A 27,580-nucleotide genomic window follows, 5' to 3' on the forward strand; every position below is an offset into this window, starting at 1 on the left:
CGAATGTGATAAAATTCTTGTGTGGCATATCATATTGCATATGCAATTTAACATGTAATTTTGTTGCAGTATTGTGTTCCTTAAAAATTCTGCATGCGCTAGGCATGCGCTATGAATGCATTTTAGTATAATGTAAACATATTAAAGAAGCTTAGTTGGGACAGTTTGAGATTTCAAGTTCTTTTGAGCCTCTGCCCAGATCATCTTCATACTAGAATACATACTTCTGCTATATTCTTGCTGGAGTGTGGTGTGATGTCATGTGCGGTGTGATGAACGGCGTATAAACCAATAGGGTGTCGGAATGGTATATTTTTACCAGCTCTACATCCAACCACAAGTGAATTTACTTTATCTGGATGGAGAGGTTTATCTGGATAGGGTTTTTTTAACAATGAGAAGCCAGAGTGAAAACAAGTAAGTAACGAGTAACGAGGCTATTTAGAATGTAATGAGTTGTCTGAAAAATACATTACTCCAGTAAAGTATATATTTAACTAACATTTCTACTTAAGTAAAGTGATGAAAGGTCATTTGAAAGGTAATTTTTATTACTCGACACCTCTGATAGCTACCGACAGGTTAATCTATTGGCAACACTTCTCTAGGCGGTAAACAAGCTGTAGTCTGTGTGGGTGTGTTTGAACTGTTTGAACTTAATCTGTATCAGCAATGGGTCCAACTTGAAGTAGTTAAATATGCATTCATTAAAAGGGGCATCAACAGACATTTGGATTTATATTGTTTTATTATGGGTTTATTGTTTTGACATTACACTGTTCAGGGCCTGGAGTGTGATATTTGACCTGGTTAAAGAAAGTCATAAAAAGCAGAACTGCTATATTGTACTCAGAGTTTAGCCTCTCAGAAGTTTTACTGTGTGTGTGTGCATACAGTGGTGTTCTCTAAACTCCCTGACCGACTCTGCACCAACTCTAACCAACAGCCTAAGGAGGAAAATTCAATCATAACTTTTCACTCTCTGCATCAAACTCTCAACACCCTACGACAGGCCTGGCGACAGGCCCAACAATTATATAATGCAATATTTTATGCTATAAAAGCATCGCCATATAAAAGTCACACACAGAAAGCAACTCGTCTGAGATTGAGTATATGAGGTCAATAACAGGCATGCATTCAAGCTAGCGTGAGTAATATCATGACAAACAATGGACAATCATTTCTATTAGGCCACTATGGCTGCACTTTTTATTGTGCGTTAATAATTGTCACAATACACTGGCATTACAGTAACTAGTATCATGTCCCATGACTTTTGCTGCCTCTCATATCCAATGAGATCCAAAGAGATTTCTGATAAGAGTCGCTTGCCTGATCGCATGGAAAATTCCAGCCATGGAATTATGGGTGACATACCAGAGTTCAAAAGAGGACAAATTGTTGGTCTTGCTGGCGCATCTGTGACCAAGACAGCAAGTCTTTGTGATGTATCAAGAGCCACGGTATCCGGGGTAATGTCAGAATACCACCAAGAAGGACCAACCACATCCAACAGGATTAACTGTGGACGCTGTAAGAGGAAGCTGTCTAAAAGGGATGTTCGGGTGCTAACCCGGATTGTATCCAAAAAACATAAAACCACGGCTGATCAAATCACGGCAGAATTCAATGTGCACCTCAACTCTCCTGTTTCCACCAAAACTGTCTGTCGGGACAAAAAATGATTGTGGTCTAAAACCAGGTGTTTCAGTTTTATTGTCCAACCCCTGTACATACCGTATATTTTATCAGTGATGTAAAATATGTTGCTTAGAGTACTTTGGTATCTCCCTATTCAAACAGACGGAAGGCTGGTCTGGCATTAAGGGGTATCAGTTTCCTTGCCATGAGCTCACTGGCAAATTTTCAGCCTTACTCACAGCTTATACAGGTGGTTCAGAGTGTCAAATGTACACATAGAAAGCATTACCACTCACAGTGGACAGCACACCCAGTGGTAATGACTGTGTGTTCATGCAAACAGACAAGCAATCCCAGCAAAGATCACATCCACATTCAGTGCCTCAGGAGGCCCTACAAGCTTATCCTGCAGGTCAATGAAGCGTTACTGAGCTTCCACTGAACATAAAATAAGTCTGGTGACACAATACTGACTATGAAATGTGGCATGTCAGTAATTGATCTTCTGTAAATGTGCTTATGTGGCTATATGATATATATTTAATTCACAATAGTAGTATTTTGCCCGAGAACCAAATCAAGCAGTTACAGCAGCACTGTATTATTTCCAGCCTCCACGGGTCAAGGTTAACTTTATCATGGGTTGATTATTAATGAGCCTGTTGATTTGTTTTTGTGTGTTCCTGTGCTGCTGGCTCTGTGCGCAGCCAGAAGGTCTGACCATATAAGCAGCTGAATGAAGGTGCCAAATAGCATTCAGCGGAGCCAAGAAATTCTACATAGCGTAAACAATAAATACAACTGAAAGGTTTTATTTCCCCAGAGCTGTATAATCACGTCAAGAACCTTTTAGATTCTTTAGATTTATACACTATATGAAGGTTCTTTACACTGTAACACACACACACACATAGCAAAACTAGTACCATGTCCCATGACTTCTGGCATGCCCCAAGCTAAGAATGTTGCAGACCTGCCGGCTATGCCTGTGACATAAAACCTCCTGCATAAATATGTATATGATTTCTGTCTGTTTATAATGGACAATTCTAGGCAGACATCACCGGCCATGATAATAAATCATCCCCTGCACTGCATTGTGCTGTCTACTGGGGGTGGTAATTAAGGCTGGGCGATATGGCCCAAAAATAATATCACAATATTTCATGTTATTTTCGTGATAACGATACTATTGGCGATTTAAAAAAACATTTAATGAAAAAAAAATATTTCAAGAATACACTACTGCAACAAAATTAAAATGACATTTTATTATTGCATATTATATGATATGGCACACCCCTAACTGAGATATTAAAAAATACAAGAATTTTATCTTATTTGTAACAGAAGTCAATGATCCAGAATGTCACGATACTAATAATGCACTCGAAATATCTCTCCATAGATACAATCTGGACAGATATAATCTGTCTCTAGTAGATAATTAATGGGAAATAAGAACAGGGAAATTTTCTTTTGCTAAAAATAGCACAAAAATAGTATCCTGATGTGATAATTAGGGTGGGTGATATGGCACAATATTTCAGGGTATAATATCGTTCATGTAATTCAAATATGTTGGTGATATTATTGCGTACGATACAATATGGCACACCCCTAGTGGTAATAATGCATTCTATTATATACTCTAATTATACATGTGATACTGTGTATAGAGGAATGTTGTCTCATCCATCTGGCACCCACTATCAGGTCTCAATCAAACTCTCACATCTGAAAATTCACGTCACCTTGCCATGAGCACACTAGCCAGTGTTTATTTTTATTGTTGCAAATCTTTCAATTAAACAGGATTTTTTTTGTACACCCTCTATAATGAAACATACAGTTGGGTCAATGTTCTTTAAGCACTGATGAGATCCTTAATATGATCATTATAAGCACCATTTTTATTCAGAGTGAAAGTCCACCCCCCTTCCATGCACTTCCAAATGTTCTCACTGTGGGCTGTTTCATCCTGGTCGTAAGTCATCGGCCTGGGCCAATCAGTGACTCGCGATGTCAGAGGCTCAAGATGCGAAGAGGAAACACATTTTCAGTTCCAGGACTAATTTAAAAAAAACATCCTGTGCACTGTAATCCCAAATGCTTCCTGAGGCCGCACTCTCCCTCTGTCTGACGCGCGCACACACACACACACCAACAAACACACACGTCCGAGGAGGAGATACTGCCAGTGAACTATGTGCAGAATGCCCGGTGTCTATAAATCTAACAACCTCCAATTTGTGTCCTTTATGGATGCAATAACCGACTGAAATGTTTATGCACGGAAATATTTGGAGCAGACATAAAGTGAACTCTGCACTGATGTGTAATTATTGTAAAATAGCAGTAAATAAAATATAAGAATAGATAAAAAAATAAACAGAATTAGAATAAAATAAAAAAATAAAATTAATGATTATAATGAAGTATGGTTTAATTGATAAAAAATAAGACCAAAAGAAAATAAGACTAATACAACAAAAATGAGTTAAAATTAGCTAAAACTAACTTTTACATAATACAATAAAAATACAAATAAATAAATGAACTAAAAAAAAATAAAAGCAATTATAATAATAAACATAATAGTAATAACAATAAAAGAAAATCAAAATAAGTTAATAAGCAACAATACAAAACTATTTAAAAATAAATAAAATAATAATAATAATAATAACATAATAATAATAAAATAAAAAAATAAAATTAGGAAACAAATAAAAAGAGAAAATAAAAAACTAAAAGGAGAACTAACAATAAAAAGTAAAAGTTAAAAATAAAAATCAAGTAAAACAGGTACAGGCTGTCTGAAGGTGGTTAGATATTAAATGTTTAAAATGATTTAGTGAGTGTCCTGTCGTGAATTCCAGCTAAAAAAAATCCAATTACTAAACTAATAAATCCATAATTCCTGGTATTTGCATATTTAGGAGCATTGTATCCTCTTCACTAACACAAAGATGCTGTGTAGTATCGTAGATAACTGCCTTGTGATATAGTGAGTATCTCAGTGATTTCAGTGATAATATTGTATCATGAGATGCCCTATGATTCCCACAGCTTATATTTATAGTTGTTTCAATAAATCAGTCGATACAATGGTTTGTAAGCACATTCTGGGTATCAGTAATTGTAGAACACCAATCACTGAGCATCAACACACATTCTGTGATTTATTACCAAGAGAGCATCATTAGTCAGTGCAGGGCAGTCTGTACAATGCTTAATAAAATAGTCTGTACACAATGCTTTACAATATTGTGTAAAATGATCCACTATATTTTCACTGTATTGCTGAACCCCTACTCCAGCGAGAGTTTTTTCAACTTCATCTCAATCTGCTGTATGTGAACAGTATGAATAATTACCATAATCACTGACTTGTTATTTTTCTGCGTTCAGAAAGACCAGAAAATCTGTTGACACTTATTATAGATGCTAATGAACATCTGCCTATTTAAACATGTCAATGGGTTTTCCGATCTTATCTGTTGCACCATTTAAGGTGGAATGGGAAAGTTAGCTAGCTAGCTACTGAGATGAAGTACTATGAATTTTTTATGCTTGTTATTAAAAAAAAGAGGCCAACTTCACATAAACCTATGGCAATATAGTTGTCACTGTAATGTTTAACAAGGAAAAATAAAAAAATTTAAATCAAATTTAAAATGTTTCTATAGTTGCTTGTGCCGCCACCTTTCCAGTGATTCTCATAGCCCTATGTTTTGAGTATGCCTCTAAAAATCTCCTTTTGAAGAGTCATGTAATCCTAACACAGAAATCAATATTTGGTGGAATCACCCTGTTTTTTTTATCACAGTTTTAATCATGCACCTTGGCATGTTCTCCTCCACCAGTCTTACACACTGCTTTTTGATAACTTTATGCCTTTACTCCTGGTGCACAAATTCAAGCAGTTCAGTTTGGTTTAATGGCTTGTGATCATCCATCTTCCTCTTGATTATATTCCAGAGGTTTTCAATTTGGTAAAATCATTTTCAAGTGGTCTCTTATTTTTTCCAGAGCTGTGTATATATTAACTTTACATCAATAGTGTATTATTTTGTAAATGTCTTACTTTTCCCTCTGCTGTATTGAGCTTATTGTTATTCTTAAGCATGATTTCCAAACCTTGTTGTGAACTGAATCATGATTTTTGCATTTTATTACAGCCCTATAAAAAATGTATGTTTTCTGTTCTGCACAGGGGTTTTGCAAATGCACCAAAAAAAGAAAAACTGTTTGGGTTGGATTGTCTCTATTCCATTAAATCTCTTACCACTGGATTCTTCAGGGGGATTAACAAAAACTCTAATAGCTGCATGTTGCAATGAGTATTGGAATTTTTGCTGTATCTCTCCCCCTGTACATCACCCCCTCCCCTCTTCCCTGGGCGCGGAAGTCAGAGCTGTTGGATAGGTTCAGCTTTCTGTGACACTCCAGATGGATCACTGTACTTCCCTCCTGAGCCAAACACACACTCTCATACACACACGGACACATACGCATGTCCACCAGGATTCAAATTCACTCTCCCAGCCAGAAACGCTCCAGACCCCTGAATGTGTGCGTATTCATTTATTGAATATATTCAAACAGTGCAGATGTTAAATCCTGAAAGCTGCAGGCAGATTTTTTCTGGGGATATTTCATGATGGAATTTTTAAAGCAGTAGTCCCGAAGATTTGCTCTTTGAAATTGTAAGCATTAGTGTTTCTAATACAGCCATGAGCAGAAACAAATATTTAAATTAGTTGGATGTAATTGCTTTCTTCATTTAAACAGTATTTCATAATTGACAAATGTACAAAATTAACAGAAAATCATAGAATTAAATCATTTTATCCTGCATGCTCAGTGACGTTACATATTCTCACCAGAGGGCGCTCTCAAGTTCATGTGGAGCAACTGATCAAAATTATGCTTATTAACATTTGATCATTTTTATACTAAAAATTGTTTCCTAAAATTTCCTCAATAAAGAATGATATCAAATGTTAAAGCAGCAAAGATCTATATGTTTTTTTATTTTAAAGCTTTTAAAACACACACAGAAATATACCGGAACTTTTTCTTTGGATTTTTAGCAAAATACTTTATTTTACTTTACAAAATTAAAGGAATACTCGGGCAAAGTGGTTGGTTCCTATTTTTATTTTTGAGCTGTTAGCTGTGTATCTCATATACTGTGTATAGTTGGACAGAGCATCGTCTTTATATCGTTTTTATTTAAACGTCCAATATACTGTAATTCTACCTCCATTATTTAAATGCAGCAGCTAGTGTAACCTCTGCTTATATTGTCAAATTTTTATATCCCCACAGAATTTGTTTTTTAAAACATTATTCAGCTCAAAAAGGTGTGGTTATTGTAAAAGGGCTGGGTTACACCTAGCCGGGGTGGGACCAATGACTGTATGGGCAGGACCATAGACTGTTTATAGCTCTGTGGAGGCAGCCCTCAGGGGCGGGGTTATTTAAATGAGTAGGCTGTCTCTCCACAGTCTTTCTCCCTCCTCTGGTCTGCACAGACCCAAGTTTTCAGGATCGCCAACATGGCGGAAGATTTTGGCTTCATTTTCATCGAATGAATGGGAACGGCAACATGGCGTCCATCTTTTTTTTTTTTTTTTTTTTTTTTACAGTTTCTGGTTTATCTCCATTCATCACTGTTCATTTTGGACTCACTTGCAGGCTCCCTCTAGCGTTTTGCCATTTTCTGACAAAACATTGGAGATAGGAAGTAGATTGGTTCCAATCCATTCGTTTTTGTTCAAAAGAAATAATGACAAAATTGTCCGCCATGTTGTCAAACTAAAGTCTGCACATTAGAGACCAAACACAGAGTCAGACTCGCCTACTTATTCGTTAGTGAGGTCAGGATACTGGATAACCACCACCCTGCCCCACCTCAGCCCCAACTCCCAAACTCACCCTAAAAACGCTGGATAGTATTGGAGCACCATCATTCCAGGGAACACAGTTCCACTGCTCCACAGCTCATAGTTCATATTTATCTGCTCAAGTGAATCCTATTCTATTCTAGTTCTATTGGAGAAGCAATACTTACCTACAGAGACTAGACTAGCAGCTGTGTATGTGTGCATCTGCTCATCTGTGCCAGCAATGGGTACAACTTAAAATAGCTAGCTAAATGCATACAAAAAAGGGATGTCCACAAATATTTGGACAATACATTATGCGCAATGCTGCCTTTGTGGTAAAATGTGATCAAACAATATAATACCAGACACACTTTGAAAGAAGAAGTAGCCTAAATTAATGGCAAAATGAATGCTGGAATTCTTCAGCAGAAATGCTGCAAATAAACTGTCATTGTGATTTGTTCTTTTGTACATTCTTAACCCATCACACAGCACTTCAGCACTATCTTACACATTATCTAAGAGCTCCATCATCCCAATCTCTCCTATAAGCACTCAGACCTGCAGAGCCTGTTAGTAACAGCATCTCACACTTCTCATCACCTGTAGTGCTAACATATGTTAGCACAAGATGCTACACATTTCTACACGTTCAGCAGAATCACTTCAATGGGAGATAAATTTATGGACCCTTCTATTAGCAATATAATACAGGAAATATTACAAATGATAAAAAGTTATTTTATTATGCCATATTAGCAATACTGCATTTTTTAACTAAATATTAGTCACTTTTATACTTATATAGAGTATAAGTGTGAATAAAATAGTAAATAATAAGAAGCAAATCAAAAACCTCTTTTTTTGTTGTTGTTTTTAAAAGGTATGTGTCTGCCATTAGATTTATTGGATTTTTCCATTGGCTAATTCTGCACTGCAAAAATGTTCATTATGTGCATTAGCCAAACCCAGAGAATTCCAATAATTCCCAAAACCACTCATCTGTAACAACTGAATTGGTCACATGCTCAGAGTACTTGGTCCACATGTGTGAGAGTTATTAGAGCAGGGAGAGACTTGTGATTTAGAGTAAGGCAATTTTTTAAAAATATATTATTATATTATAAATAATGTTATATCAAATATTACATATAATTTTATTATTTTGGAGAATTTCTATTAATTCATTCTTCATGAAATTGCAAGAAAATATAAAAAACGAATGCCAGATTCAAAACATAAAGTATTGATGATCATACAATTCTAAACATGAGAAATCTTGTACAACCTCTATACATACAAAACAGGGCAATCACTAAATGAATAAAATCAAACTTGAACTTGTTTATTGTTGTATTACTAAATATAATAAGTACATAGCATAACAAAAAGTGTTTTTGTTAAGCATTTAAGCATTTCTATTGTTCCAATCATCATAATTTGCATCACAATTAGGGGTGAGCGATAAGGCTTTAAAATAATATCTCAATATTTCATGGTATTTTCCCGATAATGATACTTTTGATATAATGGTCTCTAGTAGATATATAATGGGAAATGAGAACAGTGTGAATAGAGAAGTGTTTCAAATGACAGCAACAATATACATACACAGAATGTTTGTGTAGATCAGTTATAATTGCTGACACAGACTTGCAAATGCATGCACGCAGCTTGTCTGGGCCCTGGAGAGATGTATCCCTACAGAATAGAACTCTCTGGAGCAAACAAACAAATACACACAAACCCCTCAGCACCAAGGCTAATGCCAGGCTATATGGGCTACAGTGGTATAAATCCCCCCAGTACTGAGCTTTGGAGCAGTAGTGGAAATGTGTTCTTCGGAATAAAGAAACTCTTCCCAAAACATTTGGGATGAGTTGGGGATTTGGGGATGAGGTGGGGTCGTGATGATCCAACATTGTAACCTCACTAACGCTCATCACTGAAGCCTTTCCCTGGACAGTAAAGACACTTGTTTTCAGAGATAAAAAAAGAGTAAAAGTCCTTGCAGTGTATATATTTGAACAAACTAGTTTTCTTGTGGGAAAACTGAAAAATCTGAAATAAACACAGTGCCATCAGGTGTAATCAGGTGTATCAGGGGTTTTTATTTGACTTAACAGCACAAATACACTACTGAAGCACCGAAAATGAAAGCAAACAAATCTATTTTCATATAACCAGACACGACTCACTAGCAAGACGCCACATCTTCTCTTATAAACGCATAAGCAGGCCTAAAACACTGCTGCAAATATACAAAGAAGGCTACTATTTACAAACTAAACCCTTAAACTAAGAGCAACTGTCTGTACTCAGAAATGTTACGGGTGAGACAGATTACTAGCAGCTCTTAAAGTAAAGTGCTTGGCTGACCTGGTCACAAATGTTTAAATTAGAAATGATTCCAAAAGTCATTTTTCTTACTCATTTCACAGCAGGAGAGACGCACACTGACACAAACTGAGGCAATGTTACCCTGCAGTGCTGATGTGTGAGTTTTGTTTTTGAGGTTTTTTTTTTTTTTTAACGTGCCAAAGTAAAATTAATCATTATTCAGAAATAATGAAAACCTTTTCATCATCTGGCCAAAACTTGAGCAACAAGTGCTGTTCATACTCTTTAACTCACCAATGGAATAATGAGATCTGCCCTGTTATTAGTCTAATATTCATACCCGAGTCCAAAGTTCATGTTTTTATTCAATGTGATTACATTGCAGTTTAGCAAGTGCATATAATATGCACCAACAATATCGCAAAAATTTTCCACCCTAAAATAAATAATATCAATACATAATTATCAAATCAGGGTAATACTTTTTTTTTTGCTGTTTTTAGCAAAATAAAATAAAAAAATCACACTGTTCTCATTATATAGCTACAAGAGACAGATTATATATATTTTTTACTTTAATCCTGGATATATGGAGATATTTGGAGTGCATTATTAGTATCATGACATTCTGGATTATTGACTTCTGTTACAAATCATATTGTGCCATATCATATTGTATGCAAGAAAATTCTATTTTTATTTTGTTGCAGTAGTGTCTTCTTGAAATATTTTTTTTAATTCAGTGTTATTCAGTGACATATCAGCAAAAGTATAGTTACCGTGAAAATACCATGAAATATTGTGATATTATTTTAGGGTCATATCGCCCACCCCTAATGTTCATTTATTGTTTCTTCCAAAAAAATCAGTGTATTAAAATATTAGAAATGATATATTAAACATGTCCACTAAATTTTGTAGCTCTGCAGTGGGGATTTGATTGTATTCAGCAAGTACCTCATCTCCAACTCATCCTAAATTATTGATGGGAGCTCAATAAATCTTCAATGCTCAATGCTGGGGGCCATAGACACATCAAATTCTGCATTCAATTTGAAATTAGGGCTTGAATCAGAATCAGAATCCTCCGCACATCAACAGCAAAAAACATAAAGCATTATACAAGTTATTAGCACTAGGAATGAACACTGAGAACGATGTGGGGCATTGAGAGAGCCTGAACCCCGCCCATATTTCAAGATTCAAGAGGTTTCCACTAATATTTACAAGTAGAACAGTAAAATAAAATAGAATATACACATAACTTTACAGAATTAACAATACAAACAATAACAATATACACAATAACTTACACTATAGACATATTGACATATTTCTTGATGGCAAGGCCTACACCTGCCCAGCAACTAAACCTCTATTACACAATAGAGAATGTGATAGCTGTGATGATAACCTGCCTAAACTTCCGTTAATTGGTAGGGATGCACAATGATATCAGAATTATTATAATGGTTTTGGCAGATCATTGTTTTTTTTAAGAAGCATCAGTATCTGCTGACAATTGATAAGGCCAATATTTTAAACTGATAAGCTACTTTAATTGTCCAACACTGGCTGTGGTACTTTAAAATTAGATTTTTTATTAGTTTTAAAGTTGGTGAGCCGCCAACTGCGCACCTTGATTTAGTGTGTCGTCCGTATCGTGAGGATGCAAAAAATATGCCTTGCGCTCTCTTAATTAATCATGGGTTTGTTTTAGGCGCAACATGAAATAAACGAATCAGGGATTTTACCTGCCATTCCCTTTAAGAGCCAAGTGTGCCCTGACTTTGTATTTTAATGGCTCTGAGCTTTTGCGCTTTCAACAGAGGAAACTGGCCTGCGCATTGCCAAGATAGCAATGAACCTCTGACGGTTCACTGTTGTCAGGGTTTTCACACTTGTCATCAGTCAGTGTTGTGCACAAATGAGCTCTAAATGGTCTAAAGAACGTTTCGTTACGCTGACTATCTCCATTACAAACATGCATCTTTATGAAACTGGTTCTTCTATAGCACTGCTCAAAGAACCATTATACAGCCCCAAACACAAACACTCATAAATGCACACAAGCACAAACACATGTGCACAGACTCTTTGTGCAAATGGTTCCTCAAGAGACAGCTCAGATATTTAATTGGCAAAGATATGGTGATCCACCCAAAACACACACACACACTTTATCTTTTCTTCACATTCAGCGTCAAAAATGGTGATGTACGCACATATGCTATTCTAAAACAATACTGAACATTCTCGCTCAAACATTCCCTCAGAAGCCCAAGAGTTCACTTTTAGCAGCTGCAACAAGTCTCTCTCTCTCTCTCTCTCTCTTACACACAAACACACACACACACACACACACAGGTGTGAGTGCGCAGGTCATAAAACTATAATGAAATATTATTGCACATTTACTGGCGTAAAGCCACTAGGCTCATTGTCAACAGCTGCATAAAGTAATTTCTGGACAATATCCCCCCCTCAAACACACACACACACACACACACACACTCTTTCTCTCTCTCTGACCTGCAGCCATGTGGATGAGGATGCTCTGGTTGGGGCGCAGGTGTCCGAAGTCGAACAGCATCATGTAGGCGGTGATGTAGTTGACAGGCAGAGCTGCCGCCTCCTCGAAGCTCATCCCCTCTGGCATGAGGAAGGTGTGGTTGGACGCCACCACGACCACTTCCTGCCACAGGCCACTACGGTTCAGGACCATCACCTTATCCCCCACCTGCAAGAAAGCAAAATCATGGTGTGAACACAATCCTCCAAAATCCATGACAATTCTGTTGAAGTTATAGAAGCTTTCAAAATCACCATTTAACCTAATGAGATGTGGTAGCACACTGTGGTAAAGGGGCTACCAATGTTGAATTTAAGTTTGTTTAGTTTGCTACTGGTAAGTTGGATTTGATGTTACTGTAGTTAATTGATACTTGCAGACTTAAAGACTGCAGAAAACATGAATGCTGCAGTTCCATTCCTTTCCTTTCCTTACACCATGTCTTTGAGTCTGTGCTTTCCAGGGGGGAAGCAATCCTTGCCTATTCATTTGGTAGACCCCTTCACTTCTCCCAGATCAAGCATTAGTTGATAGTTGTAGTAATAATCTGGGTAATAAATCAGATTAAACTGCACCTGAACAGTCATTTAGCTCAAACATAAGGAGTATATTTGAAAGATGGGTCGTATTAAGGTCGGATCATGTTCTCACTGCAAAAAGTCCCCCTCTCACTTCTCCCTGATCAAGCTTGTATCAGACTACTTTTACTGAGCTCAGAGCGTGGAACAAATCTGAGTATCCATTTCATAGATAAGTTCATTTGGTTGGAAAATATTCCCCCTTTGGTTTGGTTTGTTTTCGCAAAGGCAATTTTTTTCTTTTCTTAAATGGCAAGAGGCAAGGAGGCCAGCTTTAACAGTCTTGGAACATATTAGCTGAAATGCGTTTTTTTTTTTTAGCTGGATTACTTTCTAACAGTATCTGACAGGCCGAAGGAATTACAATGGTTAGTCAAAGTCAAAGATCTAACATGCTGTAATATACATTAATATAGATTATGTTGGGCAAATAATGATAAATATGAACAAGGAAATTTTTCATTTTATAATAAGCAAGTTGTAGCATGCTCTATATGGTTTATTTAGGACTTACATGATATTGTATGTTTCACAATATGACTACTGCAAAGATACACGTTGTTGTGACGAAACTGAAATTATAAAGTGTTATTTTATAGTTTGTGGGCTGGTAGATACTCTAGAAAACCGAACCTGTGTGTCGGAACTGTATATGCAGAAGCAATAGGAAATATTTTCACAAAATGTCTCTTTAAATGTTCATATTTACTATTTCGAGGTTCTCTATGAAAAATAAACAAGATGGTCATGCTTGCTAACGTCTAAAACCTCAAGCGTGCTTTGTTGAGTATCTCGGGGCATTCTAGAAGCACTGTGGTTTGAGCTTTGGTGCAGCTGTTTTAGTTTCAGGCGCTGTGTGAAACTGTGTAAGTGGGAAAACCACAGCCGGGGAGTTCATTTCCGATTTTTCACGTGGAATGAGCGAACTGGTTCAATTAGTGTGTGAAGCTGATCTTTGGAATTCATATAAAGCGTGGCGAAGCAGTTGTAGACTTGAGCTGACTAAATTTAAGTACAGGGTTCCTACAAGCAGTGCAGATACACACACATACACACCACAGGAAAACCCATCCGGCAAACTTCCACTACTTCCTCTGGAATCAAGAGACACAGGAAACACTATTGCGTATACACATTCTCTCTCTCACACATACACACACACACTGTAAGCACACACACACAAGCAACTGCCTGGGGTCTGGGGTGGGGTGTTTTTTGCACTCATCTTACAATGCAGAACTTCAACTCAGATTAAACGGTCTGCCCTGTGTTTATAATGTAAATTTTGGTATTAAAAATGAAAACCAAAATCCATAACTTCCTCCCTTTCACCCTCATTCATTATCTCCTGTCTTGATTCCCCCCACCCCTTCTCCCTCGCCCTCTCGCTCTCTCTCTCTCTTTCTAACAGGATGAGTTCTTCGCATCATGGGAGCAGCCAGAATCTTCAGCTTCAATAAGCATGAGACAAGAAGACAGACAGACAGACAGACTAACACACACATACACACAAAGACAAGACAGGCACTCCTTTAAACTCTTCAATCTCATATGTACAAAATGGCAGATGGACACACATACACAGAGACACATACACAAACATATATACGCACATACACACCCAAACCAACCATGACAATAACCACTTAAACACACACACACACACACACAAACTCATCTAAACATATCCAAAGAGAGACTGAACCACACACACACACACACACACACACACACACACACACACACACACACAAACACTAATAGGCACAAGGGAGACATGAGCATAGCTGTCTATTGAGTCCAATTAGAGAGCGATTCCATCTAAAGCCCCCGCCCCTTCCCTGTCATTTCAAACTATTCCCAGTTCACTCCGTCCCTGCCCCAATTCTTGTCTTCTCATCGTTTGCCTTATTCTCTCTTTCTCTCTCTCTCTCTCTCTCGCTCTCTCTCTCTCCACCTCATTCACTCCCTCCCCCCTGCTCCTCCTCCCCCCTCCTCTCTCGATCCTGTCGCTCCCACAGTCTCTCTTCCTTCCCTACACTGTTCTCCTTCTCTCCCTTTTAATTGGCGGCATTGTACAGCATAGATCAATAGACGTGGGTGCCTCTACCCCACCACTATCATGACTCACTGTGCACAGCCTCACTCACACACACACACACTTTCTCTTTCTGCGATTTAGTGCTAAAAGCATATGCCACATTTAAATAATGAACCCCACATTACACACTCACTGCTCTGTGTACACAGACACAGTCAACGTAAATACATATAAATAGATATAATAAAACAGGCTCACCCATTATTAGGCAAATAATGCCGACTGCAGTTCAATCGATTTATCACTGCAGTCTTGATATTAAAGCAGCATTATTTAGATATTTTACCTTAAAATAACAAATACAGATTTGATGTTGCTGCTCTACTGATTGTAATAGAGAGAATGGCATTTAACATTTGCTACTCTGGGCTGAAACACTGCTACTGCACTATGGAACTTTGGTGAAGTTGTATGCCAGATTATATATAGTTAAAACATAAATATTTATAATGCTCAATTTGGCATCTGTTTACAGATAAAGCATTATTGATCCAAATGCTCAAAACTACTGAATTCAGTTATTTTAGTCTCTCTCCATTCATAGAGATGGAGAAGCCTGGTTCTGTGTGAATGGAACTACCTGTCTGTAGACAGGATAAGTGATCAGACCTCCCTATAAGGACTTTGGTTAAGCTGCATAGTCATTTATGTGTAAAGCCCTCAACCACCTCAGTCCACAGTAGGGCTGGCCCAAATAGCGTTTTTTGAGCTCCGGATATTCGGCACTGATTCGAAGCGAATATTCGAATATTCGTTTTTAAAAAAAGAGGTAAAAAAAAAAAAAAAAGCAAATCACGGCCCCTTTAATCCACTGAAAAATGTTCAATTTGCTCTGACCGACGAGACATATTCACCCCGGATTTTTGGTGTTTTTATCCCGGATTTTTGTGTTTTCACCCCATATTTTTTCTGTGTTTTTAGCCCAGATTTCTTTGTGTTTTCATCCCGGAATTTCTGCTGCCCCACACCGAGGCTGCTGCTGCACGGTTTCTCCGCTGCGCAAGCCAGCCCAGTAAATTGCTGTTTGTGTTTTCACACTTAGGCTATTTGCTTAAAAAAACAAACAAAAAAAACGTTTGTTCAGGAAGTATTTTATATTCTTAAACATTGTTAATTATATTAGAGGACAGTCATTGTAAACTGTACTTGGTCTATTTCGGTTAAAGGATTGTGCAGGGCATATTACTGATTTTGTATTTTTGCACTTGGGCTATAAGCTCAATATTAAATATTTCGTTTGTTTAGAAATTATTTTATATTTTTAAACCATGTTAAATTATATTAGAGTAGAGGAAAGTCATTGTTAATGACGTTATTGTACTTGGTCTATTTCGGTTTAAGGATTGTGCAGGGCATAGCCTTATTACTGATTTTGTATTTTTGCACTTGGGCTATAAGCTCAATATTAAATATTTTGTTTGTTTAGAAATTATTTTATATTTTTAAACCATTTTAAATTATATTAGATAAGAGGAAATTCGTTCAGACATCATTTTTGTAGGCCAGGCTTTTGTAACCGATTTAGCCCCTACTGTTGCCACATTACCCCTTACGTTTTATTATATAAATCAGTTTCGAAGAGCCTGCATTTTTTTTTTATCATGTATAATAGAGGTCTGCGCGAGGCTGATTTTTAAACCCACTCTTCCACGCTCCCGCGTTTCTGTCTCGTTACCGCGCCGCAAAAAATTGCTTCTTTTAATCCCGCGCCCGCCCGCCACAAACATTTCTGCCGCTCCCGCCCCACGTTCCTAATATAAATTAAATAAACTACATTTAATGCTTCAAATTTACTTATATATTTATTAAAACAGCAGCGCTGAATAGTGTGGTCCCGTTCCTTACCCCAGTCCAAACACCATCGGTGTGTGCGTGTGTGTGTCGGTCCATCCAGCGCGTTGAGAGTTTTCTTTAGGTTTTTTTTTTTTTACAATTATTACAGATTTCTTAACTATTTATTAATTTGCTCCCGCATCGTCTGGATTAAACTCCCGCTCCAGCCAATAACAGTTCAGTTCTGTCCCGCGCGCAAAATATTCTGACGGGACCCGCGAGAACAGAAGTGGTTAGAGTGAGGTGGAACTCTGGAAAGGAGAAAAAAAAACGAATATCCGAATACCAAAATTAAAAACCGAATACCTACTCAACGAACGAATATCCGAATACCCGAATATTCGGGTCCAGCCCTAGTCCACAGGTTTTTTTTTTTTTTTCATTTTAGACGCAAGTTCTGCATCTTTCATCTTGTCAACAATCTTTTGCATGAGTACACCCGTTTATGAGGGGCACTCAAAGTGTGATTTGAGATTTAGCATTTACAATATTAAAGTAAAAGTGAATTGCACTCCACTACCTGTAGAGGGAGTCCAGGAGCAACTAATACAAAATTTTGCACAATGATAATATAATACTAATTTGTCACAGTGACAAACAAGGGTGTAATGATTTCTTTATTTGTGCCAAAAAGTCGTAGTATGGACATCTGACAGCTGTGAGACAGAAGCTATATTTATTCTTGATGTGGTTAAACTGGTGTGGGTGGGCGAATCAAAAACGACTAAATTACTCCATGCATTTAGTTTTTCACATGGGCGCACACAATACTCCAAAAGTATTAGACTTTTGCATAGAAAAATATCAAACAAACTAACGTTCACCCACTACAAGCTGAACCCACAACCTTAGGGTGAACTGTGACTTTTTCTTGGGTGGAAAGGAGACACGAGATGGAGTACTATATGCAACAATAATGGCAGGTAGATTTGCTCACCTTTATGCCTGTGCTTTAAGACCTGTGTATTACAGTTACTATATTAAAGCCACAACCACACCATCCAGTCATCGTGGCTGCATAAGTGAATCATTGTTCAATAGATCAAAGGTGCACTTTGACTGACTCAGTTAAGGTTAATTAGACACCACTGCAATTCCACCAGGCAGTTCATCCAAATGCCATGTAAGATCTTTAGATGGTACATGCAGTACATCAGGTGTTTAATCAAACACTAATTCAACAATTTGATATGATCTGGTTTATAGTGCTGTCTCTTCATGATTAGATTATGTATATTTAAAAGACATTTAAAAGAGGCAATTGAATGACTGTATATGTAGTGAAGTGTGAATTGGATATTGAATATATCTCATAATATAAAGTGTTTTAATACTAGTGATAAGGTTTTAAACACATTTACAATATTTTAATATACATTACTTACAGCACCTATCTGTACATTCATTACAGGGTGAATTACATAAAATATTTTTCCAGAAATAGAAATTTATTTCATTTCAAGGAACTGTCATACATCATGGGTTTTCTTGACAGTTTATGTAACCTTTTTTCTTTATATTAATATTGGAAATATACTGTCTAGATTAAAATGAATAAATATATTCTTATAATGTTGGCCATATATTGTCCAGTCCTACTTTTGTATTTAGTGAAATAAGTCAAAAGGCTGAATAATTCTTATCTATCTTTCTTAAAAAAGCAAGACAAACTAAATTAAAGCTATTGAATTTATGCAATCGTTAAAAAAGGGTCAAATTTAAAGAAAACGTATTTAGTTTTAAGCATTTTGCTAGATAATTCATTTTGTTTAGTTCCAGTTTTGGCTAAAAACTTTAACTTTCATTTTTATACATCCCTATTCCTAACTCACACTAAATCAGCCCTTAAACCAGCAAGTTAAATAGTTATAAACAGAGTGATAAAATAAAATAAAGAAATAAAGAGAAGAACTAACAGAGAGCAAGAGCAACGAAGGAAAGACAGACAGAGAAAAATAGAGACAGACAGACAGGAGGAGAGAGAAAGCAGAAGGAAATTCCATCCTGGCAGTGTGGGCTGGAGAAAGATAATTGAGAACAGATGTGACTGATCCAGCAGGGCTGTCTGATAAATGCAGCCATATACATACGTGTGTGTCTAATATTAATTGTTCTTATCAAACAGATAAACAGAGAAGAAACAGATTCAGAATGGAAGCAGATGAGAAACTATTCCTCCTTTTTTTTAAGTTGTGTGAGGTGATGTCAAAGCCAGCGTTCATTCACTAATTTTATTAGCCACAGGAGTAGAGGAGTAGCGAGTGTAAGAGAGAGAGAGAGAGAAAGAAAGAAAGAGAGAGAGAGAGAGACAGAGAAAACGACAGTGGCAGTTCTTCTTCCTCGCCTTATGAACTGCGGTATTATACTAAAGTCAGCATCAGCAGATTCCAAAGTGCTCATGTTTACCAGCGATTCCAGTCAGTATGAGTGGTTTGTGTGTGTGTGTGTGTGTGTGTGTAATAGGCAGGAGGAAGTCCTGTAAAAAGCATTGGTCCACAGCTCTGCGTCTGATGGACAGGACAGGGCGGTCGACCTTTTAATCTAATTTCTACTATAAACGAGACGAGGGAAAGTTGGACAGACATCACTTTGCTCAGCTGCTGAGACAACGCCTTACTCTTCTCCATCTTGCTTGATCTCTGCTCTCACTTGGTGTCCATTAAACACACACACACACACACACACACACACGATGAATGAGCTACATTCTTTTTTAATGGATGTTAAATGGACATTAAAGAATTGATAACTTTAAAGACCATGTAGATAACAGTTTGTAGATAATGTTGTAGACAATGTCCAACCATCTGTTAAATCAAGTAATTCTTGTTTTTTTTTAAAACAGGGAGTCTGTCCCTCCTTTGCTGCAGCACTGCTGTTAGGATTTGATTGTATTCAGCCTAGTGAAACTAGGTACTGCCACTGAATATTTTTTCTGGATCACAAACACCACTACAATCTATGCCAAAAGTATTAGACTTCTGCAAAGCAAACAACTCAGCTTTGGGCATGGTAAGCAATTGGAGGCAATAGGTGCACCATATGCCTATTATAATTAAGGGTTACTACTGGAACAACCAATATTTCTCAAACTTGGTCAGAACGTACAATGTATTTTTATTACCCTGTGGGGGAAGCAAAAGAGAGGGAGTCACAGTTATATGCTGTGAGATACTGTATTTAAAACTACATACATACAAAAGTATTGTGATACGCATTTGATTATTGTTTCTCTGAAATCAAGGGTATTAAAAAAAAAAAAAAATAAAAAAAAAAAAAAAAAAAAATATATATATATATATATATATATATATATATATATATATATATATATATATATATATATATATATATATATATATCCTGCTTTTGTTGGGAGTAACCGTCTCTACTGTCCAGGGATGTTTTTCTACCAGACTGTGGAGCACTGTTTTAAGGATCTGATTGTATTCAGCAACAAAAGCATTAGTGAGGTCAGGATGTAGGATGCCCATCACCTCACTTCATTCCAAAAGTATTGGATGGAGCACCATCATTCCATGAAAACACAATTTCACTGCTTCACAGCTCAATGCTGGATGGTGGAAGGGTGGGGTTATGCCCTGGCATGAGGCATAATTATAACAGGTGTCTAAAAAGAAATTGCTTGCTTAAAAAACATAATGTGAAAATTACTGAGGTGATGGCCATATGCTGTTCGTCAAGTCGACAGTGTAATTATTCTAATTGAATTGAACTGAGATATTTTTTTTTTCAATCTTGGGTCATAGGGTTTATTATTACCATTATGAGTTTGGATCTGTAACTTCATGTGAGATCTGGTTCTATATCATGCAGCCCTAATATACAGCTTTTTGTAACTTTTTAGTTTGACGTTGATTAAAAATCCCTATTCACTATTTCAAAGATATTACGTTTTTTGTAGGATTGTGTGACACAGACAGTCTGGAGCCCTTTGAGATTCAGTAAACGTTTCAGCATCATCTTCCCATCAGCATCTCCACACATCTACCCGGAGACGCTTTCATCCAGCAGCCATCAGAGCGCGTTGCCATAGGGCGTCGCCATGGATACCATCACGCATGAATCATCGATTTGTTCCTATGGAAGCGACAGAACACCACGTGACCAGACAGCGCTGCCTCAACACTTAAAGTGTGCCTTAAATCTTCTTTTTTATAAAAAAAAATGTATTTAATAAATATATATTTTTTTATTTAATCGCAGTGTAAAGTTGCTCAGGCTGCGTTTCTTCACATCCCAGAAGTGCATCAAATAATGCGTAAATGGCGCGCAGCCTTTAGATGGGCGTATCCGCTGATGTGCAAAAGACGAGAAAAGTTAATGTGGATCAATGCTGGCCAAAAAATCTGGCCTGGGTCGTTTATTTCAAGTCAATAAATCAAATCGATTGATTTCACTGCACGTGTCCCAATACCGGCAGCGTGACAAAAGGCGCGTGCACATATTAGCTAGCATACCTCGCGCGCGCCTCGCCCTTTTTCCTGCGCGTCGTGCACGAGACAGAAAAGTGTCGCTGCTGCACCTACCAGCATCCTCCAGCATGCACCCCCTCCCTCCCTTACTATACTCTTTTTAAAGAAAGTACCCCACCCTAGTATCCATACCTACCCCCTCACACACACACACACACACACACACACAGAGAGAACCCGCCCGCGACAGTCACCACAGGACCACATGCTCCGGGATGAATAGATTCAGCAAACTGGGCCAAAAAAGTGGGCTCGCCCTTTTCTCTCCAGCTGAACCGAGATTTTATTGTTTATCAGCGGATGACATGGTTGTCTTTGCTCCAGCCATCACAGCATGCTTCCCCACCGCCTGTCCGTCACTGTCAGCGCCGGCTAGAAGGTGGTGGTGGGAGGAGGGGTGGGCACCTCCCCACCTCCTCTCCTCACTTCTCCTCTCCATCACTCCCCACTGTCTAGTCCTTGTTAAAAGCAGTGCAGGGGTGTATCTCCAATCAATACCAACAACATGAAAAATGACTATTACATTATGTTTTTGGGAAGATAGTTCTTAACAAGTTTATTGCTAGAACAAACTTACAAGAACATTATAAAAGAGGACCTACTGAGATGCTGTGTAGTTCATACTTTAACTTTTTTAAATAATATAGAGCCTTTATATAATCACATTTGTAGCTAAATTGAGTCAATACATATTAAAACTTTCGGTTTCTGTCCTGATGGTTGCTAGTGAGGTAGTAAAATGTAAGCTGTAGTCTGTTGTGACTAATAGATGTTCACATTAGCATGTCATAAGAACTGTTCTGGATCACCTTACCTATGTCTAATATGCTCTCCCTCTACCTAGATAATGCTGAAATGACTTAAAAATGCCTATTCCTGTTTGTGATTAACTACTTTGCTAAGAATAAAAGGAGCAACGAGAAAATTAGCTGGATCAGCATCCGTCTTGTAGTCCTTTTGGGCTCTAAGCTCTTGTTAAGTCTCCATCTGCCAAACGCACTGCCAATTATTATTCGTGCTTTACTCCATCTCTGGTCATGGAGCTTTTTAGAGGGATGAAGAGGCTTCAGCATGCTGTGTTTGACGGCTTTTGCATGTTTCATTAACATCTGCTAAAGCAGCTTGATACTTTTTACGGCATTTTTGAGTACAGACAATATCATACTTATTGGTGCTTTAATACAAGTGATTTAGCTACAACTGTCAGCAAAGAGTGAATGCTCTAGAAGAGTCCACCCAACCAAAGACAATATAAAACAATATACTCATTAGTGTAATAGGGTACATTATACACTAGGAGGATAGAGTGGAGAGTGTGTGGTTTTGAACGCAGAGCCCGAAAGCTGAGAGCAGTAATACAGGGAGGCTACACCCCCTCGCCTGCATACGCACTGAGATACGCACCTATTGTCTCCTAGAAACAGCGACAGTTATCTGTATTAGGAGTTACTGACACGTAATGCTTTATAAAAACGACAATTTCTCTCATAAAACAAACAAAAGGTCATTATATCACAATAAATATAACATGTCGTGTCCTTTATAAGTGTCAGTGTGTCTTTAAAGGCTGTTAGTCGTTAAAATATTTGCTGAAATCAGAGATAGAGGCGCTCATATCACAGTGACCAGCGTTACTAGCTAAGCCTGAGTAAACATTAACAGTCGCCTCAGAATCAGACATGATTACTTTAGATAGTTTAACAGCTTTCTGTAACGTTACTCCTCTCATTTTCTGTATTTTATGATTTATATATTATCAGTATTAAAGTAAACTTGGCAAATGTGTCAATACATTTAAGTTAACTGGACCTATTTTAACTAAAACTAACGTTAACTAGAACTAACGCTAACCTAAGATAGCTTAGCTAAGCTAACTAACTAGTTAGTTAACTAGCTTTAACCTAGCTGGCTAGCTAAACTAGCTTACCTAGATATTGAATTAATTAACGTTAGGCAGTTTTTTTTTCGTTAAACACAGAAACATGAGCACAGAAAACAAAAGAAAAAAGTGGCTCTTACTTTTCTGTCTGTCACCTCCTCGCCCACAGCCTCGATGGTACCGGAGCACTCCATGCCGGGTGTGACGGGCGGAGACGGGAGCCGGTCGTACAGCCCCTGCCGGGCCATGAGGTCGGCGAAGTTGAGCCCGCACGCCCGGACGCGCACCATCACCTCTCCCGCCTTGAGGGCGGGCTTCCCTTTCTTCACCTGCAGCTTTACCTTGTCGTAGCCGCCGTAGCCGGTCAGGACCAGGGCGCGGTAGCTGAACGCATCCTCCTCGGCAGGTTTGTCCGCGGGCGCTGCTGCTGCTGCAGCCTCGGCAGTGGCGGCGGCGGCGGCGGCGGCCTCGGCGGGCGGTGTCTCCGGCTTGCTCTCGGTCTTGGGCGACTCGGCGGGCTTCTTGTTCTCCTGCGGCTGCTGCTGCTGCTTCTGCTCGTCGGCGTTCTGTTGCTGGCTCGGCGCGTCCTCTCCGGACATGTTTGGAGGAGTCGGTGCGGCGGTTAGGAGAGCGGAGGAAGAAAGAAAGAAAAAGAAAAGGGGCTCAACTTGCTTCGGGCTTCGCTGCGCGGTGCTGCACACCTCAGAGCTGGGCTGGAGGAGTAGCGTGAGGAGGAGTGTCGCTGCTAAGAGAGAGAGAGAGAGAGAGAGAGGGAGAGAGGTGGAGCTAGAGCTGAGAGAGAGAGAGAGAAAGAGAGAGAGAGTGTAAACGGGAGTAAAGACCCCAAAACGACCGTCTCTTTTTTTCCACAGCAACGGAGTGAGAGAGAAAGAGAGAGAGAGGGCGAGAAACTGAGGGCGTGGAGGAGAGAGAGAGAGAGAGAGATAATAAGAGAAAGAGAAAGAAAAAAAGAGAGAGAGAGATGCCTCGACAACAATGGGCTCTGCTTGACAGCTTGGTACAAAAAAGTGCGCTCGCAAAGAGACCCACAAAGCCCGCAGTGACGGAACCACGGAACGGAATAAAAGATTATATATATTGATTTTTTTGTATAATACTTAACTTAGATCTTATGAACATTAAGCAGAAATGTGAGAAAACACTCCTCTCTGAGAAAGCCCGAAGTGGGCGTGGTCATAATATTCTAATAATTGTGCTTGACTGACAAGTGTCAACTGTCTATCATTTTCATCACTATATTGCATTTTTTACACTCATACCTAGGAAGGAGATGCTGTGTCAACAAAATAACTCTATTAATATTTGGTTAGCTTAGTAAGATGGTTGCTAAGCGACAGCTCACCTGCTGGCCAATTCAGGTTGCTCAGACTCGAAGAAAGGGTGGGGCTATGTTAGTGACCAGTGATTGGTCAGGTTTCTGCTGATGGGTCAGGGTTCAGCCATTCTACACCCAAAACAGAATGATACTGATGAAACAGCTGAGATTTATTAGACTTTGGGAAGACAATCATTAGAAATAGTTTGTACATTTACACAGGGGGAACAAAGGAGCCAAATGAACCCAATTTGAAAGAAAAGTCTGATTTAGGTTCCCAGATACTTTACAGACTTTAGAACTTTAGTAAATACTTAACTACTTAACTACTAACTACTTTTATTTAGGGTGAATTAAGCTTTCCTGATGGAAGAAAATAACAAAGAAATGAACTGTTTCTGTTATTTCTGAAGATTGTTAATTCTGATTTTATTTATTTATTTTATGATGTTTGTTTTTCCCCCACAAGAAAATAAAACTAGCTAAACTCTCCCATTCGACTATATTATTCTTAATTTCTTCATTATGTCTTCATCTTTTGTTCTTCATTTTTTTCCATATACAGCTGTGGTTGGAAGTAGGGATGCACCAAATATTTGGCAACCGAAAATATTTGGTCCAGAAATAATTTTTAAAAAGCACTTGTGATGTTCAGCACAAATAAACAAAAAAAGAATTATATTTAATTAATTTAAACCTATACATTTAGACAATTTAAATAATGTAATAGCTAAAATGTAAAATTAAAAATTACTTACAAAAATATGTGCAGAATGCAATATTTTGACCTTTCAAATGTTGATTTCAGTGCATCCTTTGTTAGAAGGTTACATACATGCATTATAGACCTGAATATCTTAACCAATTTTAAAGTTTTTTTTTACCTTTTTTTCTTTTGTGGCAGAATGTGTGACAACATGCATCTTTAATATAATTTGGTGCACAGGTTTTCTAAAATATTTAATATGGGATATATACACCCACTTAGGTGATTAATTCACTGATCCTGAAATTACACAATGCCTTTTACTTGCCAAGGCCAGGGCCTGTTAACTTCCTGCCAGGGCCCAGTTGTATTCTACACACTACTTTTGTGTTTATGAGCTCGAGAGAGTAGGTCTCTACAGGGACTAGACAGGTTGTGTGTGTCCATGTGCACATCTGTGTCAGCAATGGTTTGGCAACAAAATGCAGCTGAAAGCATTCATTAGAAGGGATGTCCACAAACATTTGGACATTTAGTTATCCTGTGGGATAACAGCTGCATTTATGGGAGGATGTATATTATTAGTATGGAGTGAGGAGAAATCAGCTTGTCAAGGAAATCATACATAAAGGGTGGAAGTTGTGGTCAGTGCCAGAAAGGAGAGCGATGCGTGTCTCGGTGTGTGTACGTGAGTGTGTATGAGAGAGCGAGAGAGTGAGAGAGAGTGAGACTGACTAATAGGTCAGAAGGAAATGTCTGTTTATTCCCCCTATTCTCTGGGATGGATAGGGAAATCACAGAAAGCTCACACACCATTGTTATCTCTGTCAACACACAGAGTGCACTTATTCCCCGTCCATCTCCGAGTAAAAGTCCTGATCTACCCTCAGATCCCTTATTGAATTCTTCTGGTCTCAGACACTAAAACTCATCTCTGACTTTCAGTCTGCGTGTGTGTTTTCCAGCAAAGGAAGTGAACAAATAGAAATGAAGAAACGTCTTTTAAAAGAGGGTTTCTTCTTCTGAAGGCCTTAGAGAGCTATTTGGATTTTGCAATGCTGAAACCAGAATTACGGTACATGTCTGAGTTCAAAACTTGAACATGGACGTGTATATGAACACCCACTCAAGTTGTAGTCTATCTGGATCACAGTTCCTAAACTGGATGGTAGGTCTTTATTTTTAACAGTTCAGTCACAGTTAATAGTTGTTGTAGAAATTAATTTTATTATTATTGTCTAGGTGCATTTATTATGTACTGCTTTTGCAGTTTTCCCAAGAACCAGGAGAGAACTAATCTTGCACCCTACACTTTTCCCATCGCTCCACAGCAAATAACATGAATATGATGCAGCATAATCACATAAAGGTGTAAATAAGACAGGCTATCTCCAAACTTGTTCTAAACATATGCAGCCGACGTGTTGCACTTTGATTTGATTAATCACATTTTATAAGAGATTTGTTAATTGTTAGTATTTACATTTATATATATATATTGTAGCATCACTAGGGGTGGAATAACAATAGTCTCAGTGCTGCTGCTGAGCAGCTTTAGCAGTACAGTGCATAAAACAATACTTACATTAAAAAAAAAAAGAATTAAAAACATATATAACATCTTACATTCTGTTTGTAGAAATATCTAAACACTACTGTTTGAAAGATTTAAAACACCCCAATTTTAATAAAATCCAGTGGCAGTTCTGCATGGCTCAGACATGCTGTTTTTTTATAGTGCCATCTTAGCAATGACTTTATTACTGCAGTTCATCTGTCAGACCTTTAAGTCTTCTCTTCACTGCTAAAAACTGATAACTGAGCTAAAGGCATTGCCATGTGGGTCAGCCAAACCTCTGTGTGTACAAGTTTCCTCTAGTTTCTGAGAGTCTTTTGAAGGCCTAAGAAAACACTACTCACTGCACTCTGGCTTAATGTATTTGTAATTTCTGTAAAGGAAAGACTGATAATTTACTTTGTGAACTGTCATTTTTTAAAATCCATTTCATCCATTAGGTCAAATATCTTTAGCCATCACCTTTTTTTTACAATACACAATTTGTTTCCAATATGCAATACAAAATATGTTTTCAGTTATTATTTCATTAAAAGCCCTGACACTTTTGTACCATTTAAGTTCACTGGATTTTGTACAATTTCTGGTTATTCACTGGATCCGAAGAGCTTAAATAAAAGTC

At 37.9% G+C, this 27,580-nt stretch overlaps 1 protein-coding gene across 1 annotated transcript in view; it reads right to left on the bottom strand.

The window, feature by feature from the left end:
- The window catches only part of vat1 (vesicle amine transport 1), a 49,369-nt gene extending 25,246 nt beyond the window's left edge, over window positions 1-24,123 (bottom strand). Inside the window, exons 1-2 of the mRNA XM_022665050.2 lie at window positions 23,481-24,123; window positions 12,414-12,621 (exon numbers count right to left, since the gene is read on the bottom strand). Coding sequence (XP_022520771.2) covers window positions 12,414-12,621; window positions 23,481-23,939 — 667 coding nt within the window. The 5' untranslated portion in view covers window positions 23,940-24,123. The remainder of the gene's footprint in view (window positions 1-12,413; window positions 12,622-23,480) is intronic.
- Between the last annotated feature and the right edge of the window lie 3,457 nt (window positions 24,124-27,580).

Source organism: Astyanax mexicanus, chromosome 19 (assembly GCF_023375975.1).
Source record: "Astyanax mexicanus isolate ESR-SI-001 chromosome 19, AstMex3_surface, whole genome shotgun sequence".
Lineage (NCBI taxonomy): Eukaryota > Metazoa > Chordata > Actinopteri > Characiformes > Acestrorhamphidae > Astyanax > Astyanax mexicanus.